The sequence below is a fragment of the Suncus etruscus genome, chromosome 6 (assembly GCF_024139225.1).
Source record: "Suncus etruscus isolate mSunEtr1 chromosome 6, mSunEtr1.pri.cur, whole genome shotgun sequence".
In the NCBI taxonomy this organism is placed as follows: domain Eukaryota; kingdom Metazoa; phylum Chordata; class Mammalia; order Eulipotyphla; family Soricidae; genus Suncus; species Suncus etruscus.
In genome coordinates, this window is record NC_064853.1 from 98,939,583 (window position 1) to 98,957,652 (window position 18,070).

Sequence of the window (18,070 nt, forward strand, 5' to 3'; positions counted from 1 at the left end):
GAAAGCCAAAATAAAAGAGTAAAAATTTTTACTTATATTTTAATGGTTGAATTATTTGTAGCTGTTCTATTATCTTTGGGGAACAGAGAGAGATGGAAGAGGGAGTTGGGGCTAGGCCCAAATGCTAGGAGACCAAATGCAACTCCAAAGGATCAAGTTGGAGTCAGATGAGGCATGCAGCATCAATCCTTAATATCCCTCTGACCTTGTTCTCATCTTCAGCTTTGTTAGCACATTCTTTTTTAAAATCAATTTTATGAGAATATACCTTACTAACAAATGCTGAGTTTGGAGGCCACATAAAAAGCAAATAGGGTCTGAAAATAGTACAGAAGCTAAGGTATTTGCCTTGCATGTGGTTTACCCCAGTTTGAACTATGGCATTACCTGGTCTACCCAAGACCCTGAGGTGCTTTTCTTATTTTGGGTATGGCCTCCAAACAAGAAAAGCAAACATACCCCAAAATACAAATGAAATAAATAAATTTTCAACCTTTGGGGGGTAGGTTAGGGAAGAACCCATTTTAATACTTGGGAGTTACCACTGGAAGAGTTTGGGGCACTACTAAGGTGCCAGGGATTGAACTCAGGACTCTAGCAAGAAAAGTACAAGATCCAGCCCTTTGAGCTATCTCCTGAATCCCCAAATTCCTTATCCTTGCCAAAGTATTAGTCATAGCTCCTAAATTAATTTGGCAAAAAATCCTATATGAGGTGCTCAATCAACTAGTTAATATACTACTAGAGAATTAACAAGTATTACTCTAAAAACTGTGCCAATAAGAACTATATATAACTACATTATTTTGTTTTTTTGTTTGTTTGTTTTGTTTTCGGGCCACATCCAGCAGTGCTCAGGGGTTACTCCTGGCTCTGTGCTCAGAAATTGCTCCCAGCTTGGGACTAAATGGGATGCTGAGAGTCAAACCCAGGTCAGTCCTGGGTTGATCATGTGCAAGGCAAATGACCTATCACTGTGCTACTCTGACCCCTAATATAACTACATTATTAAACTGTCACATGCCTATATTTATTTTCCTCAAGATGAAGAAGCCACCTTTAAGTCTCATTCAACATTCTTATATCTTCATAATTATATGAGTATAATATTAATGCTTTTTTTGATAATGTGTTTATTATAATCTGATTCTTATTATCAACTGAAATGCAGAGAGTAAGTTGAGAATGTAATAAAATTAGTTTCTGATGAAGATAGTCTGATACATTATGAGTTCCTCCTTTCTGTAATCTTTGAGTAAACTGAGGGAAAAACTCAGATCTATTTAAGAAAATGTGACAACCTACAACTCTATACAATTTCAAAATCCCAGAACAACATGAGGAGGGGAAAGAGCAATTAGGTTGTTCAAAAATACTCTAAGATATTAATAGCCTGTCTTTCTTCCCACATTGTCTTAGTTTTTACCATTTTGCTGATGTGAGCTGCATCTCAATGGGTTTATCTCTCTGTAACATCTTCACAAAAATCTGTGGTAACAATTCTCCATCAACTAAAACTAAAAACAAAACAGAAAAAAATCAATAAGAAAATTTTTTAGAGACAGAAGTTAAAGGTCAGAAATTAAATCACATAAGTGCCACTGAAAGGTCCAGCCTACCATTTACCAGTGTCATCGATACCTGGCGATTTTCAAAAGCTAAAACTGAGAAGCATTTCAGTGCTTGCATCCGAACCTGTGAAAATAAATGAACAAACAATAAAAATACATGCATTTTAATTCAGCAAAAACAACTTTTACTGCATTCTAAAGAAATGACTCATTTTCATAATGGCTTCACAGGAATAAATAAAAAAAACTTATGTACTTGAAGAACAAAAAGATAAATTTTGAAGTAACAATAAATAAAACACAGCTTCCAATCTGGATGATACTTGGGCCCCAGTATTTGACCATATATATTTTATAATTTGCAGGACTTCCAAAAAAGCCACTAATTTGTTATTCTTTTTCTTCAGTTCAGCTTTCACCGATTAGCTAATTCTTATTTCCAAGCCTAAATTAACATATTCTACTTTTTGTTTGTTTGTTTGTTTGTTTATTTGTGGGAGCCACACCCAGTGATGTTAAGGAATTAGTCCTGGCTCTGCACTCAGGAATCATTTCTGGCAGTGCACAGTGTATATGAGATACTAGGAATCAAACTCTGGTCAGCCATACACAAGGCAAGTACCCTACCCACTGTGCTATCACTCTGGCCTTTTATATAAGATATTGTTTTCTTTCTTTCTTTCTTCTTTTTTATTTTGGTTTTCGTTTTTGTTTTTGGGCTACACGCTGTGATGCTCAGGGGTTACTCCTAGCTATGCACTCAGAAATTGCTGCTGGTTTGGAGGACCATAAGGGACACCGGGGGATCAAACTGCAGTCAGTCATAGGTCAGCCACCTGCAAGGCAAAATCCCTACTGCTATGCCACTGCTCCGGCCCCCTATATGAGATATTCTTAAGAAGTGGCATTCATGGGGCCGGGAAGGTGGCGCTGGAGGTAAGGTGTCTGCCTTGCAAGCGCTAGCGTAGGATGAAACTCGGTTCGATCCCCCGGCGTCCCATATGGTCCCCCCAAGCCAGGGGCGATTTCTGAGCGCATAGCCAGGAGTAACCCCTGAGCATCAAACGGGTGTGGCCCAAAAACCAAAAAAAAAAAAAAAAAAAAAAAAAAAAAGAAGTGGCATTCACAGAAATGAACCTAGGATGGACAGGGGTGGGGAAAGGGGCCCGCTTTGGTACACATATATTGTAAGTATGTCATTATGGTTAAACCAAGTTTTCAAATATAAAAGTCAAAGTTAAGGCATTATTGACTTTGGCACTGACACCAAATCAGAAGACTAGATAAATTGATAAATGATGGGGGCACCTTTAAAACTATATTTTCTGTGTCAAACAATACTCTATAAATATTACTTTTGGTGATAATATTTGTCAAAGAAGCAGCAAAATTTATGAACCATTTTCTAGAGCAAAATTTCAGAAACCAAAGACAAAGTACAGAACTCTAGCCATGATTTTTAGAATCTTACTTTGTAAGATACTGAGGTTAGTAGGTGGGCAATATTCTGAACTGCACCATGGTTAAATAATATTGTTTGATGATCTGGACCCTGTAAGAAAAGAGAATATAATACTAAATTAGAAAGGTTCATACTAATAAAAAAAAGACTTATATGTAGAAGAATTCTCAGTTAACCTTTTTGACTCATCCCCTTCAAAGCAAGATAGATTATTATTATTTTTGGGGGGGTTTTGGGCAACACCCAGGACGTTCAGGGGTTACTCCTAGCTATGCACTCAGAAATCTCTCCTGGTTTGGGGGACCATAAGGGATGCCAGGGATTGAACTGAGGTCTGTCCTGGATTAGTTGTGTGAAAGCAAACACCCTACCGCTGTGCTATCACTCTGGCCCTAGCTTACCATTTTTTAATTCCACATGGAACTACCACATCTTGCCTCACCCCAGAAATACTGTCTTGTCTCAATTATGTCAAAGAAGGAAGGGGCATGGAAACTCTCCTGGCAGGCTGGAGAATACATGCTTATCAACAAGCTGCCAGGTTGTGCGCACCTTAAATAGTCTGATCCCAGAGAAAGGAGAATCATTCTCACACTTCACACTCATAACCTAAAGTTGTCATAGGACTCTGAAGCTAATCAATTACAAGAGAAATCAGACCAGAACCTAATCTATCACTACAGGCAAGTTTGAGTCATAGAAAGCAGGAAATAAAAATTCCATCACTGAGCAGGTAATATGCTTTGGTTTTTGTTCCTAATTTATTTCTTTTCCTAAAATCATCAATGTCTAGAGTAAGAAGGTGAAGAGCTGGGAAAATTAAAAGTATTCGATCAACTCTTGTTTTCTATGAATCATTGTACTGAAGATCTTCAGTGGCACACATAAAAGGGTAATGAAAGGTTTGAAAATTTGGCACTATTCTTCCTCATTTATATTCAAGGCATCTACCCAAATGATAAAAAGACAAAGTCAGGACAATCCAGGTATTTCATGCATTGTTATTCCAAAGAGATAAACTTAGCATTGTAAAGCAATTGTAAAAACCCCTGCTTGGGTCTACCAGAGAAAACCAGTTATTAGTCTACGAAAGCTCACAAGCCAGTTTCTTCTATGCACTACTACTTAGAGGCAAATTATGGCTTGTCTTGCAGAGGCACATTTTTCTTGGCCTAAACTACCCACTATTGGAGGAGTTTGCTAAAATTAATATTCATGCATCTGAATAATAAAACAGGCCATATTCTTTTTTAGTCAATGATTTTAAAAATATTTTATATAAGGATGTGCTTAATGTTTTTAATTTAAAAATTTTTATTTTGACCAAAGTGGATTACGTATCTTTCACGGTAATATTTTAGGTACATAATGACATTGAATCAGGGGAATTCCCACCACCAAAGTTGTTCTCCCTCCACCCCTGTTCCCAGCATGCATCCCATATCCCCTTCCTTTAGCCTCCAGGCTGCTAGTATAAAAGTCCCCTCTGTGTCAAGCTTGTTGCAGATTGGGTATCGATTCTGTTGTTGTTGGCTTTGGATTTGGTGTTTAAGTCTGATCATTTCTTATTACTACTTAGAGATCATACAACTATTTGGTCTTGGTACCCTCCATTATTTCCCCCTCAATTTGTGAGGCGGAACAAGACGGTTCAAGTTATGTGGTTCTGTTTCAAGGAAAGAAAAAAATAAAATGGGGCAAAATTCAAACAAGAAAAAATGGGCAGAGTCCTTGCATTGGTCCTCAAACTATGGCCCGTGGGACACATATTGTATTTGCATCTGTTTTGTTTCTTCATTGCAAAATAAGATATATGCAGTGTGCATAAGAATTCATTCATAAGTTTTGTTTCTACTATAGTCAGACCCTCCAATGGTCTGAGGGACAGTGAACTGGCCCCCTGTTTAAAAAGTTTGAGGACCCCTGTAAGAGGCTATAAATATCAATTTGAAAGAACAAAGGGAAAAAAGAAGAGAAAAAGAACAACAATACAAAAAGAAAAATCAAACAAAAGATCCAAAAAGCACCACAGTAGTAAAGACAACCACCACACAATAACCAGGGTCCTGAGATAAAAACAAAACAAAGCTCAAAAAATTGGAAAAAACAACAACAACAACAATAACAAAACCAAAAATAATTATTTTGTGCTGCCTTTTTTTCTTCTGCATAGGCACAGTAAATATTGGGGAGATTAGAAAGGAAATTCCCTTGGTCTAAAGAGATACAGGGTTTCTCCACCCTTGAAGTATACTGTCATGGGAATAACTACAGACTCCATGTTCATTTACTCTCCCCCTAGGTCCTTTTGTGGGATGTGCTTAATTTTTGACTGAACTAACTTCAGTACCATAAGCATCAGAAGTAAATCATTATAAATCATTATCTATATATACATTAAATTCAAGCAGAAACTCTCAATTTCTATGCATTTTTCAACTTTGATTACTTTAAACCACCTTTTTTTTTTTGTTTTTGGGTCACACCCGGCAGTGCCAGGGGTTACTCCTGGCTCTACACTCAGAAATTGCTCCTGGAAGGCTCGGGGGACCCTATGGGATGCCGAAATTCGAACCACCGTCCTTCTGCATGCAAGACAAACACCCTACCTACACACTATCTCTCCGGTCCCTTTAAATCACTTTATGACAATCTAGTAATTTATTCTGGCAAACCCCTTGTATGTTTTAGGTAGTTCCTAATGTCCTGCTGTATAAATAATATTGAACATTATTAAAGCTTCATTGCACTTCAGTTATAGGATCTAAGAATAATTCCCAGGGTACAACTGTGTAGTCTATTAATCAGGATGTATCCACTAACAGCTGGTTTTAATAACCCAACATTCTCAGGTCACAGGTCCCCTGCCTTCCCTCTTGCCCTCACATAAGCATGTATAGTCAAAAGTTCCGCTATTTGGTACTTTCTGTGTGCTAGGCACCTCTAAATGTTCTACTTGAATTGTCTCATTTGAAACATGAGTCTCTGATAAAGAGAGTGAAAAGTAACTCATGGAGATTCTAAGAAAATAAAGTACATGTATGACAAGACCTGTTTTGTCTTATCCAGTAAAATGTAGGGAACTAGAATAAACCGTGAAGATAAAGCCTAAATTAACCAGGGCTTACAGATCAGCACAGTAAGGTGCTTTGTTTATAGTTGGGCCACATGGTGCTCGAGTTCACTTCTGGTGGGATTGCATAGGGGAGCACCTGGGATGCCAGAAATTAAACGGCTTGCAAGGCAAGTGCCCTACCCACCACACTTTCTCTCCAATCCCTTGGTTATTTTTGAGCCCTGCATATTAATTCCAACACCTCCATTTAAATACTGGCAATGGGCCTGGAGAGATAGCACAGCGGCGTTTGCCTTGCAAGCAGCCGATCCAGGACCAAAGGTGGTTGGTTGGAATCCCGGTGTCCCATATGGTCCCCCGTGCCTGCCAGGAGCTATTTCTGAGCAGACAGCCAGGAGTAACCCTGAGCACCGCCGGGTGTGGCCCAGAAAACAAAACAAAACAAAAAAAAAATACTGGCAATGTTTGCAGAAAAGCTGCACAGACATTGCTTACTCTCCTTTATTGTCTGTCCACATATATGTATTCAGTTTATCTTCGGCTCACTAACTGCTGAGGTGACCCCCCCTTACTACTTTAATACAAATGGCAGAAAACTATCTTACCTTATATAGTTATATATAAATTATATATATAACTATAAGTTATATGTATAACTTATAGAGTTATACCAGGGTCAGTGGGACAGTACAGAGAGGAATGCACATGCTTTGTGTGAGGTGACATGAATGGGAGAAACTATTCACCCAATACCCATCAGATAAGGGACTAATATCCAAAATATAGAAGACACTGACAGAACTTAACAAGAAAAAAAACATATAGCTCCATCAAAAAATGGGGAGAAGAAATGAACAAACACTTCCTCAAAGAAGAAATACTAATGGCCAAAAGACACATGAAAAAATGTTCCACATCACTAATTATCATGGAGATGCAAATCAAAACAACAATGAGGTACCATCTCATACCACAGAGACTGGCACACATCACAAAGAACAAGTACAATTAGTGCTGGTGGGGATATGAAGAATAAGGAACTCTTATTCATTGCTGTGGGAATGCCATTTAGTCTATCCTTTATGGAAAACAATATGGAGATTCCTCAAAAAAATGGAAATTGAGCTCCCTTATGATCCAGCTATCCCACTCCTAGGTATATAACCTAGGAACACAAAAATACGATTAAAAAAAATCCCTTCTGAAAAGGTGTGAAGAAAATAATAAATATAAGTAAGAACTGGAAAATAGCAAACAGAAGAAAAAACTAGGCACCCTCCCTAACTTGCACTTCCTAAGAGAATTAAGCCAAGCCCTAAGCTTCTCTAAGTTCCTAAAGAAAGCTCCCGGCTAAGCACTCTAACTTCCCTAATTTACACTTTAATTAAGTGCCTTAAGAAAGATCCCAACTAAGCTAATTCCTTAAAGTGCCTTAATTTACACTTCATTCAAGCTCACTGGGAACCTTTCCACTTTTCCCTTTCCTCCACTCCCCCACTCCCTGGCTCCCCTTCCTTTCCCTGGGAACCTTTCCACTCCCCCACTCCCTAGCTCCCCTTCCTTTCCCTGGGAACCTTCCCACTCCCCCACTCCCTAACTCCCCTTCCTTTGAACTAACCACCACAATTCGCGGAAGACCCTCATTTTAAATTAGACATATGCCGTCAGGGGAAGGACAAAGATACGCACATGACCCCAGGGGCAAACACTGCCCCATCTGTTACACAGGGAAAACAAAATGCCTCTTTCCTGGGCTCTGACGCATAACTTCTTTTGTGGCGGGAGATAAGGAGAAATGCCTCCTTCCTGGCAGGTGTGTTCCCATGATATGTATAGACTTTTTACCCTATAAAAGCTTTGCTGAATGCTAAAGGGGGGCCGAATCTTCTCTACTCGGTCCTGAGTTATGAGATTCGGTCTCCAGCATGCTGAGATATTAAAATCCCTCGTGTTATTACAGCAAGTCTGGTCTTCGAGTCTCTTTGGGTACGCGCATATCCTGAGCCTGGAGCGGACTTCCCCTGCGGGGGAGTTCTTTCATTTGGGGGCTCGGCCGGGAGATTTGCGACCACCCAGAGACCCCAGACCCACTTGGAGGTGAGCTCTTGTGTCTGTGTCTGTGTCTACTTAGTCTGGGTTCGTTTGCTTCTGGCTGTACTTTTCTCTGAGGTTTGGCGCGATCGCAGTTTCGGCTTTACGGACGCTCAGCAAGTCTGAGGTTTCGTGGATAAAGACAGACGTGTCCGGGTGTCCACCGTCCGATCACCCTGGGAGACGTCCCGGGAGGAAGCGGGGACGACCAGGGACGCCTGGTGTACCCCCCTGGTCTGGAGAGTCGCGAGGAGAATAGCTTCCTCATTGAACTAGGCTGGCGGCGGAGGCCCCTGCCATCCGACTCTTTGAAGTGCCTTTGGGCAACGCGGGAACGGCGCTTGTTCTGGGTCATTTGTCTCTTGATTGTAACTTCTGTGTCAGTTTTCCTTGAAATTAGGACTAAGATGGGACAGACCGTGACGACTCCTTTGACTCTAACCCTTAACCACTGGACTGACGTAAAAGCTAGGGCTCACAATCTGTCTGTCGGGGTACGGAAGGGCCCCTGGCAGACCTTCTGCACCTCTGAATGGCCAACCTTTGGAGTCGGCTGGCCGCCAGAAGGTGTCTTTAACCTCTCTCTTATTTCCGCAGTAAGAAAGGTCATTTTTCAGTCTGAAGGGGGACACCCGGACCAAATACCCTACATTCTCGTCTGGCAGGACCTCGTCCAGAATCCACCAGTGTGGGTCAAGCCCTGGATATTTGGCCGCCCTGAGCCAACTTCCACTATAATGGCAGTAGCCTCAGACCCCGAGCCCAACTTGCCTGTTCCCCCCCGACCTTCAGCTCCCCCGCCCCTCTACCCTGAGATAGACAATGATCTTCTTCTTGACTTCTCCCCCCCTCCGTACTCCCAACCTCAATCCTCTCCCCAGCCGGCACAACCTAACGTGCCACACGTCGCTGTGGGGCAACCCCCGGCGGCCGGTCCACGCGAACCGGGACCAGCAGGGGGAACCCGGAGCCGGAAGGGCCGCAGTCCAGAAACTGTTCGCCCCTCCGAGTCACGGTCTCTTGCCCTCCCCCTTCGGGCAATGGGGCCCCCGCCAGGAGATGACCAGCTTCCCCCTTTACAGTACTGGCCTTTTTCCTCGGCAGATCTATATAATTGGAAGACTATGCACCCCACCTTTTCAGATAATCCCTCTGCCCTGACGGGACTCCTCGAGTCTCTCATGTTTTCGCATCAGCCCACCTGGGACGACTGTCAACAACTGCTCCAGGTCCTCTTCACGACAGAGGAAAGAGAAAGAGTCCTCCTAGAAGCCAGGAAAAACGTCCCGGGGGCCGATGGGACTCCCACTAATCTCCCTAACCTCATAGATGAAGGGTTTCCACTGACCAGGCCAACCTGGGACTTCAATACCGCAGAAGGTAGGGAGCGCCTCACCGTCTACCGCCGGGCTCTCATTGCTGGTCTAAGAGGGGCTGCAAGACGCCCCACGAATCTGGCTAAGGTAAGAGAGGTTGTCCAAGGTCCAGTTGAACCGCCCTCGGTTTTCCTGGAACGCCTAATGGAAGCTTATAGGAGGTACACTCCTTTTGATCCAGCTTCAGAGGGACAACAGGCGGCCATAGCAATGGCCTTTATTGGGCAGTCAGCCACAGATATAAAATGTAAGCTACAGAGGCTAGAGGGACTTCAAGATTATTCGTTGCGAGACTTAGTGAAGGAGGCAGAGAAAGTGTTCCACAAGAGAGAAACAGAGGAGGAGAAAAAGGAAAGAGAAAAGAAAGAGATAGAGGACAGAGAGAACCGGCGTGATCGCCGACAAGAGAGAAATTTAACTAGAATTTTGGCTGCAGTAGTAGGGGATAGTATAGCAGAAAGAGAAAGAAGCAGGCAGACAGGGCACCTGGGCGACAGGGCAAGAAGAACCCCGAGAGGACAAGATCGTCCATTCGATAGAGATCAGTGTGCCCATTGTAAAGAAAAAGGACTTGACCGTCCACTCGAAAAAGATCAGTGTGCCCATTGTAAAGAAAAAGGACACTGGGCAAGGGAGTGCCCGAAAAAGCAACTCAGGAGGAACAAGGTCCTGGCTCTCGATGATTAGGGGGGACGGGGCTCGGTCCCCCTCCCCGAGCCCAGGGTAATGCTTCCAGTAGAGGGGACTCCCATCAACTTCCTGGTGGACACGGGAGCTGAACATTCGGTATTGACCAGGCCCCTAGGAAAATTAGGAACAAAAGAAACCATGGTTGTGGGGGCCACGGGCAGCAAATTCTACCATTGGACTACAAAAAGAAAATTGGACGTTGGGAGGGGCCGAGTAACTCACTCCTTCCTGGTCATCCCTGAGTGCCCTGCGCCCCTCCTGGGAAGAGATTTGCTGACCAAATTAAAGGCACAAATTCAGTTTACCCCTGAGGGACCTGAAGTAACTTTGGGGGAAGCTCCTGTGACTTGTCTGGTAGTCGGACTTGAGGAGGAATACCGCCTCCATGAAACAAAGCCTGGAGAAGTAGTTGCTTCAGAATGGCTTACCCAATTCCCTGAGGTCTGGGCTGAACAGGCAGGAATTGGCAAGGCTAAACAAGTACCCCCGATAGTGGTAGAGCTGAAGGCGCATGCCTCACCTATCTCGGTGAGACAATATCCCATGAGTAAAGAAGCAAAGGAAGGCATCCGTCCCCACATCCAGAGGCTGATACAGCAAGGAGTTCTAGTACCCTGCCGATCTCCCTGGAACACGCCTTTGCTGCCGGTGAAGAAACCTGGCACTGGGGACTACCGACCAGTACAAGACTTAAGGGAGGTTAATAAAAGGGCCCAGGATTTGCATCCCACTGTGCCTAACCCTTACAATCTACTGAGTTCCCTCCCACCGGAGCGGGTTTGGTACACAGTGCTAGATTTAAAAGACGCTTTTTTCTGTCTCCAATTACACCCCAGCAGCCAACTGATGTTTGCTTTTGAGTGGAGAGATCCGGAAGGGGGACACACTGGACAACTGACATGGACTAGATTGCCCCAGGGTTTTAAAAACTCCCCCACACTATTCGACGAGGCACTCCATAGGGACCTGGCCCCCTTCAGGGCTCGGAACCCCCAAGTCTCCCTTCTTCAGTATGTTGATGACCTCCTGCTGGCAGCATCCACCAAGGAAGCGTGTGAAGAAGGAACCAGAGAACTCCTAAAAGAATTGGGTGAGTTAGGGTACCGGGTGTCGGCCAAGAAAGCTCAGTTGTGCCGCAACGAAGTAACATACCTGGGGTATGTCCTGAAAGACGGCAAGAGGTGGCTCACAGAAGCCAGGAAAAAGACAGTAGTTACCATTCCTGTCCCCAAGACTCCACGGCAGGTACGGGAATTTCTGGGGACAGCCGGTTTCTGTAGACTTTGGATACCTGGGTTTGCCTCCCTAGCCGCTCCCCTGTATCCACTTACACGGGATCAAGCTCCCTTTGCTTGGACACAGGAGTGTCAAGAAGCCTTTGAAAAAATTAAAACTGCTCTACTCACAGCACCAGCCCTGGCCCTGCCGGATCTAACCAAACCTTTTACCCTGTATGTGGACGAACGTGCGGGAGTGGCTCGGGGAGTGCTAACCCAAGCCCTGGGACCTTGGAAAAGACCAGTAGCCTACTTGTCAAAAAAACTCGACCCAGTGGCAAGCGGCTGGCCGTCATGTCTGAGGGTAATCGCAGCGGTGGCTCTCCTGGTAAAAGACGCTGACAAACTTACTCTGGGCCAGCATGTAGTTATAGTCGCTCCCCATGCATTAGAAAGTATAGTCAGGCAGCCTCCTGACCGTTGGTTGACCAACGCCCGAATAACTCACTACCAAAGTCTCTTGCTAAACGACCGTATAACGTTCGGACCGCCTGCTATTCTTAACCCCGCCTCCCTGCTCCCGGAGACAGACGGATCCCAGCCGGTACACTCATGCACAGACATTTTAGCTGAGGAAACTGGAACCCGGAGAGACCTGACAGATCTGCCCTGGCATGGGGCGCCGAATTGGTACACAGATGGTAGTAGCTTCATCATGGATGGAAAAAGAAAAGCCGGAGCAGCCATAGTGGATGGGAAGCAAGTAATATGGGCCAGCAGCCTTCCTGAGGGGACTTCGGCACAAAAAGCTGAATTACAAGCTTTGACAAAAGCCCTTGAGCTGGCAGAAGGAAAAGTTATTAACATCTACACCGACAGCAGATACGCGTTTTCCACCGCTCACATTCACAGCGCGATCTACAAACAAAGAGGACTCCTCACGGCTGCAGGAAAGGAAATTAAGAACAAGGAAGAAATCCTTGCTCTCTTGGAAGCCATACACCTGCCGAAAAAGGTAGCTATTATTCATTGTCCTGGACATCAAAAAGGAATGGACCCCGTGGCAGCAGGGAACAGAATGGCAGATCACACTGCTAAGAAAGCCGCACAAGGAACTGTCTCCTGTGCCTTATGTGAGCAACGAAAGAAACCCCAACCAAAAGAAGATAATTTCAGTCTAAACTACACACCAATAGACTGTGAGGAAATTGAACGCCTAAAGGAAAAAGGATTATCCAGCGGATTTGACTGCCATGGGATCGCAAAAACTAAAGACAACAAAATCATTTTGCCTCATAAAGAAGGTGAATACTATGTAAAGAGTATCCATCACCTAACACATTTAGGAAAAAAGAAATTGTGCGAACTAGTAAAAGCCTCCAATTATCACGTACTCCGACTACGAACTATAACAGAACAAGTAACCCAGTCCTGTAAAGCCTGTGTTCTAACAAATGCCCACCACCCGCTCGTAGAACCAGGAAAACGGCTGCGGGGAGACAGACCAGGAGTCTTCTGGGAAGTAGATTTCACAGAAATCGTTCCTGGTAGGTATGGCAATAAATATCTTCTAGTCTTCATAGACACCTTCTCCGGATGGGTTGAAGCTTTCCCCACAAAGTCTGAAACTGCCCAGGTGGTCACGAAAAAAATTCTGGAAGAAATTTTGCCCCGGTTCGGGATACCCAAGGTAATCGGCTCCGACAACGGGCCCGCGTTTGTCGCCCAGGTAAGTCAGGGACTGGCCAAACAGCTGGGGACCAATTGGAAATTGCATTGCGCTTATAGACCCCAGAGTTCAGGGCAGGTAGAGAGAATGAATAGAACTCTAAAAGAGACCCTCACTAAATTGGCTATTGAGACCGGCGGGAAGGACTGGTTGGGCCTCCTTCCCTTTGCGCTCCTCAGAGCCCGAAACACACCCGGACGTTTCGGGCTCACTCCCTATGAGATCCTTTTTGGGGGACCTCCCCCCTTGACCAGACCAGACGGAGTATTAGACCCCGCCTTAGATTCCCACTCACCCTCTGCTTTGTTTATCCACCTTAAGGCTCTAGAGGCTGTCCGCACCCAGATCTGGGACCAGATTAAAGAAGCCTATTCACCTGGGACTCCTGCGGTGCCACACGGGATCCAAGTCGGTGATCTGGTCCTTGTTAGACGTCATCGAGTGGGAACCCTCGAGCCCAGGTGGAAGGGACCCTACTTAGTACTGTTAACCACCCCAACAGCTGTGAAAGTAGACGGAATTGCTGCCTGGATCCACGCGTCACACACAAAGAAAGCTCCTGCTGAAAAGCTTAAGGATGAATGGAAAGTGGAAGCAACTGATAATCCTCTTAAACTTCGCCTGCGCCGTCGCCTCTGCCCAGAGCGGTAACCCCCACGCTCCTATGACACTGACCTGGGAAGTCATTTCCCAGGCTGGAGACACTGTGTGGAGCATTTCCAAGGTGGCCCCCCCGTATACTTGGTGGCCACCACTGCGCCCCGAGGTTTGCGCCCTCATTGCTGGTGTAGAGGCATGGGACATCCCGGAAGAGTCACCTGAAACGGTTCCCCAGGAAAAAGTCGTCTTTCAGAAACGAGCCCTCTCACAGGGAGTGTACACTAGGGGCCAGTACGTAGCCGACCTGCCAGGGTGCAGTTCCTTGGCAAAGCAGAGAAAGTTACGGCAGGCATCGTTCTATGTTTGCCCCAGGGAAAAACAGTCTAAGAGGGAAGGTCGCCGATGTGGGGGGATAGAAAGTTTCTTTTGTAAAGCATGGGGATGTGAAACCTCTGGCACTGCCTATTGGAACCCCTCTTCCAGCTGGGACCTCATTACAGTAGTTAGAGGTAGTAAAGGTGACACCCTAAACATCACTTTCACGCAGAAAGGGAGGGAGGAAAAAGGCGGCTGGATAAAAGGAAAACAGTGGGGCCTGAGATTTTACGTTTCTGGAACCGATCCGGGGTTCACATTCAAACTCAGACTGAAAATTCAAAATCCTCCCTCTCAGCCAATAGGGCCCAACCCCGTCCTAACGGACACCCAGCCTTTACCCAAGCCTAGGCCAACACTAGTCCCTGTTACTCCTGCTTCCTCACAGCCCCTAAACTCGGACCCAACAACCCAGACTCATGAATCTAAAGACGCCCCTGCCCCCCCAGGGATGGAAAACCGCCTTTTAAACTTAATAGAAGGAGCCTTCTTGGTACTCAACCGAACCAATTCTGATATCACCCAATCTTGCTGGCTCTGTTACGCCTCAAGCCCCCCCTACTATGAAGGAATTGCCCAAAATAGAACCTTTAACGAAAGCGAAAGTTCCTCTGTATGTGCCTGGGGAGGGAGCAGAAAGCTAACCTTAGCTGCCGTGTCTGGGCAGGGCCTCTGTTTAGGTACCGTTCCCCCTGATAGAAAGCACCTCTGCAGCTCAACCCTACAATCATCCTTTACACGGGGGCGATACCTCGTTCCCCCTCCAGACACGGTTTGGGCCTGTAACACGGGACTCACCCCATGCATCTCCACCAGCGTGTTCAACAATCTCCAGGATTACTGTATTTTAGTCCAGCTAGTCCCTAGACTCTTGTACCATGATAGCGAGTCTTTTGTGAATGAGTTTGACAGAAGAGCTCGCTGGAAAAGGGAACCTGTAACTATTACACTGGCAGTCCTTCTAGGCTTGGGGGTCGCAGCAGGAATTGGGACTGGGACCTCCGCCCTAGTCCAAATGCCCCACTACTATACTGAACTGCGTGCTGCAATGGATGCAGACTTAGAAATAATAGAGCAATCCATCACTAAGCTCGAAGAGTCTCTCACATCCCTATCAGAGGTAGTCCTCCAGAATAGAAGGGGTCTGGATATCTTGTTTTTAAAAGAAGGAGGAATGTGTGCAGCCTTGAAGGAAGAATGTTGTTTTTATGCAGACCACTCCGGAGTCGTCAGAGACTCCATGGCAAAGTTAAGAGAAAGATTAGACAAACGCAGACTGGAAAGGGATTCTCATCAGGGCTGGTTTGAGGGATGGTTTAACAGATCCCCTTGGTTTACAACTCTTATCTCCACTCTAACAGGACCCCTAATAATCCTATTCTTCCTGCTTACTTTCGGTCCCTGCATTTTAAATAAGTTAGTTAGTTTTGTGAAACAAAGAATAAATACAGTCCATGTAATGGTTCTCAAACAGCAATATCAGCAGAATGAAGGGATGCTCTAAGATTAGAGCTATGTGCAAAAAAAAAAAGTGGGGGATGAAAAGGTGTGAAGAAAATAATAAATATAAGTAAGAACTGGAAAATAGCAAACAGAAGAAAAAACTAGGCACCCTCCCTAACTTGCACTTCCTAAGAGAATTAAGCCAAGCCCTAAGCTTCTCTAAGTTCCTAAAGAAAGCTCCCGGCTAAGCACTCTAACTTCCCTAATTTACACTTTAATTAAGTGCCTTAAGAAAGATCCCAACTAAGCTAATTCCTTAAAGTGCCTTAATTTACACTTCATTCAAGCTCACTGGGAACCTTTCCACTTTTCCCTTTCCTCCACTCCCCCACTCCCTGGCTCCCCTTCCTTTCCCTGGGAACCTTTCCACTCCCCCACTCCCTAGCTCCCCTTCCTTTCCCTGGGAACCTTCCCACTCCCCCACTCCCTAACTCCCCTTCCTTTGAACTAACCACCACAATTCGCGGAAGACCCTCATTTTAAATTAGACATATGCCGTCAGGGGAAGGACAAAGATACGCACATGACCCCAGGGGCAAACACTGCCCCATCTGTTACACAGGGAAAACAAAATGCCTCTTTCCTGGGCTCTGACGCATAACTTCTTTTGTGGCGGGAGATAAGGAGAAATGCCTCCTTCCTGGCAGGTGTGTTCCCATGATATGTATAGACTTTTTACCCTATAAAAGCTTTGCTGAATGCTAAAGGGGGGCCGAATCTTCTCTACTCGGTCCTGAGTTATGAGATTCGGTCTCCAGCATGCTGAGATATTAAAATCCCTCGTGTTATTACAGCAAGTCTGGTCTTCGAGTCTCTTTGGGTACGCGCATATCCTGAGCCTGGAGCGGACTTCCCCTGCGGGGGAGTTCTTTCACCTTCCTCACACCTATATTCATTGCAGCACTATTTACAATAGCCAGACTCTGGAAACAACCAAAATATCCTCAACAGATGAATGGTTAAAGAACTGTAGTACTTATACATAATGGAATATGTCAGGAGAGATAAAGTCATGAAATTTTTCTATACATGGATGCACATGGAAACTATTATGCAGAGTGAAGTAAGTCAGAAGGAGAGAGAGACACACAGAATAGTTTCACTCATCTATGAGCTTTAAGAAAAATAAAGACATTTTTGTAATAATGCCCAGAGACAATAGAAATGAGGACTGGAAGGACCGGCTCATGATATGAAGCCTACCACAAAAAGCAGTGAATGCAGTTAGAGAAATTACACTAACAACTATCACAACAATGTCAATGAGTGAAGAAGTACAATGCTATTCTGGAATACAGGCAGGGGGTGGGAGAGGAGGAAGATGGGGGGCATTGGTGGTGGGAATGTTGCACTGGTGAAGGGGAATATTCTTTTTATGACTGTAACCATATACAACCGTGTTTGTAATCATGGTACTTAAATAACTATATTATTTCAAATAAAAGAAATGTGTTAAGTAATGATTTATTAATATAAATATGAAATTAATAAAACGTATACAAAAACTTTGAGATTAAAAAACCGTGTTAAGACATAAAAAGCAAGGAAGGAATTATTGACTAATTAGCTAGAGAAAACCTATTGTTTTGATTTTGGGGTGGTGGTGGTTTGAGTCACTCCCAGTAATGCTCAAGGGCTATCCCTGGCTCTGTGCTCAGGAATGATTCCTGGCATTGCTGAGGTCAAGAGATCATGGGCCACCCCATGAAAGGCAAGGGATTTTCTCCTGCACTCTCTCTCTGGTATATGATTTAATTTACCAAGTCTTCTTTGTCTTTCTAAATCAATCTGGGTAAACTAATATGAAGCAGCACCTCTCAACCACAAGGTGAGAAGCTCATAAACCTTCAGTATCCTTTTATTGTTTGTTTGTTTTTTTAAAGCCAGTCAAATTGAGCAGTGAGAGGGTTATATACCAACTTTTGTGATACTAACGTTAATAAGTTCTGATAAACCACTGCCATCAGACCAGCCTTGTTTGTTTTTGTTTTATTTTGGGGGGCCACACCAATGACACTCAGAGGTTACTCCTGGCTCTTTGCTCAGAAATTGCTCCTGGCTAGGGGGACCATATAGGATGCCAAGGACCACATCAGCTCCATCCTGGATCGGTGCATGCAAGGCAAATGTCCTACTATGTACTACAGCTCTGGCTCTAAGATACTCTCGATATCTTAAACTTCAAAACCCAGATCTTAGCGCTTGCCATTTAGATTGGTGATGGAAGCCTTGCTTGGTATAGTGATGTCTTAGGCTTGATCCCAAGCACCACAAAATAAAAGAGAGGTCTCAGAAATTTGGGTTAGTGCTTAAGAAGTGGCAACAAATTAGAAGTTAAAACTTTAATTAATATATGTATTTTAATATGTGAGTCCTTTGC

At 44.6% G+C, this 18,070-nt stretch overlaps 1 protein-coding gene across 2 annotated transcripts in view; it reads right to left on the minus strand.

Annotated features, from left to right (window-relative positions):
* The window catches only part of ARMC8 (armadillo repeat containing 8), a 107,518-nt gene that overhangs the window by 49,208 nt on the left and 40,240 nt on the right, over positions 1–18,070 (minus strand). For both annotated transcript variants that reach the window (XM_049775962.1, XM_049775961.1), the window contains exons 7-9: positions 3,043–3,123; positions 1,620–1,695; positions 1,427–1,517 (exon numbers count right to left, since the gene is read on the minus strand). In XM_049775962.1, coding sequence (XP_049631919.1) covers positions 1,427–1,517; positions 1,620–1,695; positions 3,043–3,123 — 248 coding nt within the window. The remainder of the gene's footprint in view (positions 1–1,426; positions 1,518–1,619; positions 1,696–3,042; positions 3,124–18,070) is intronic.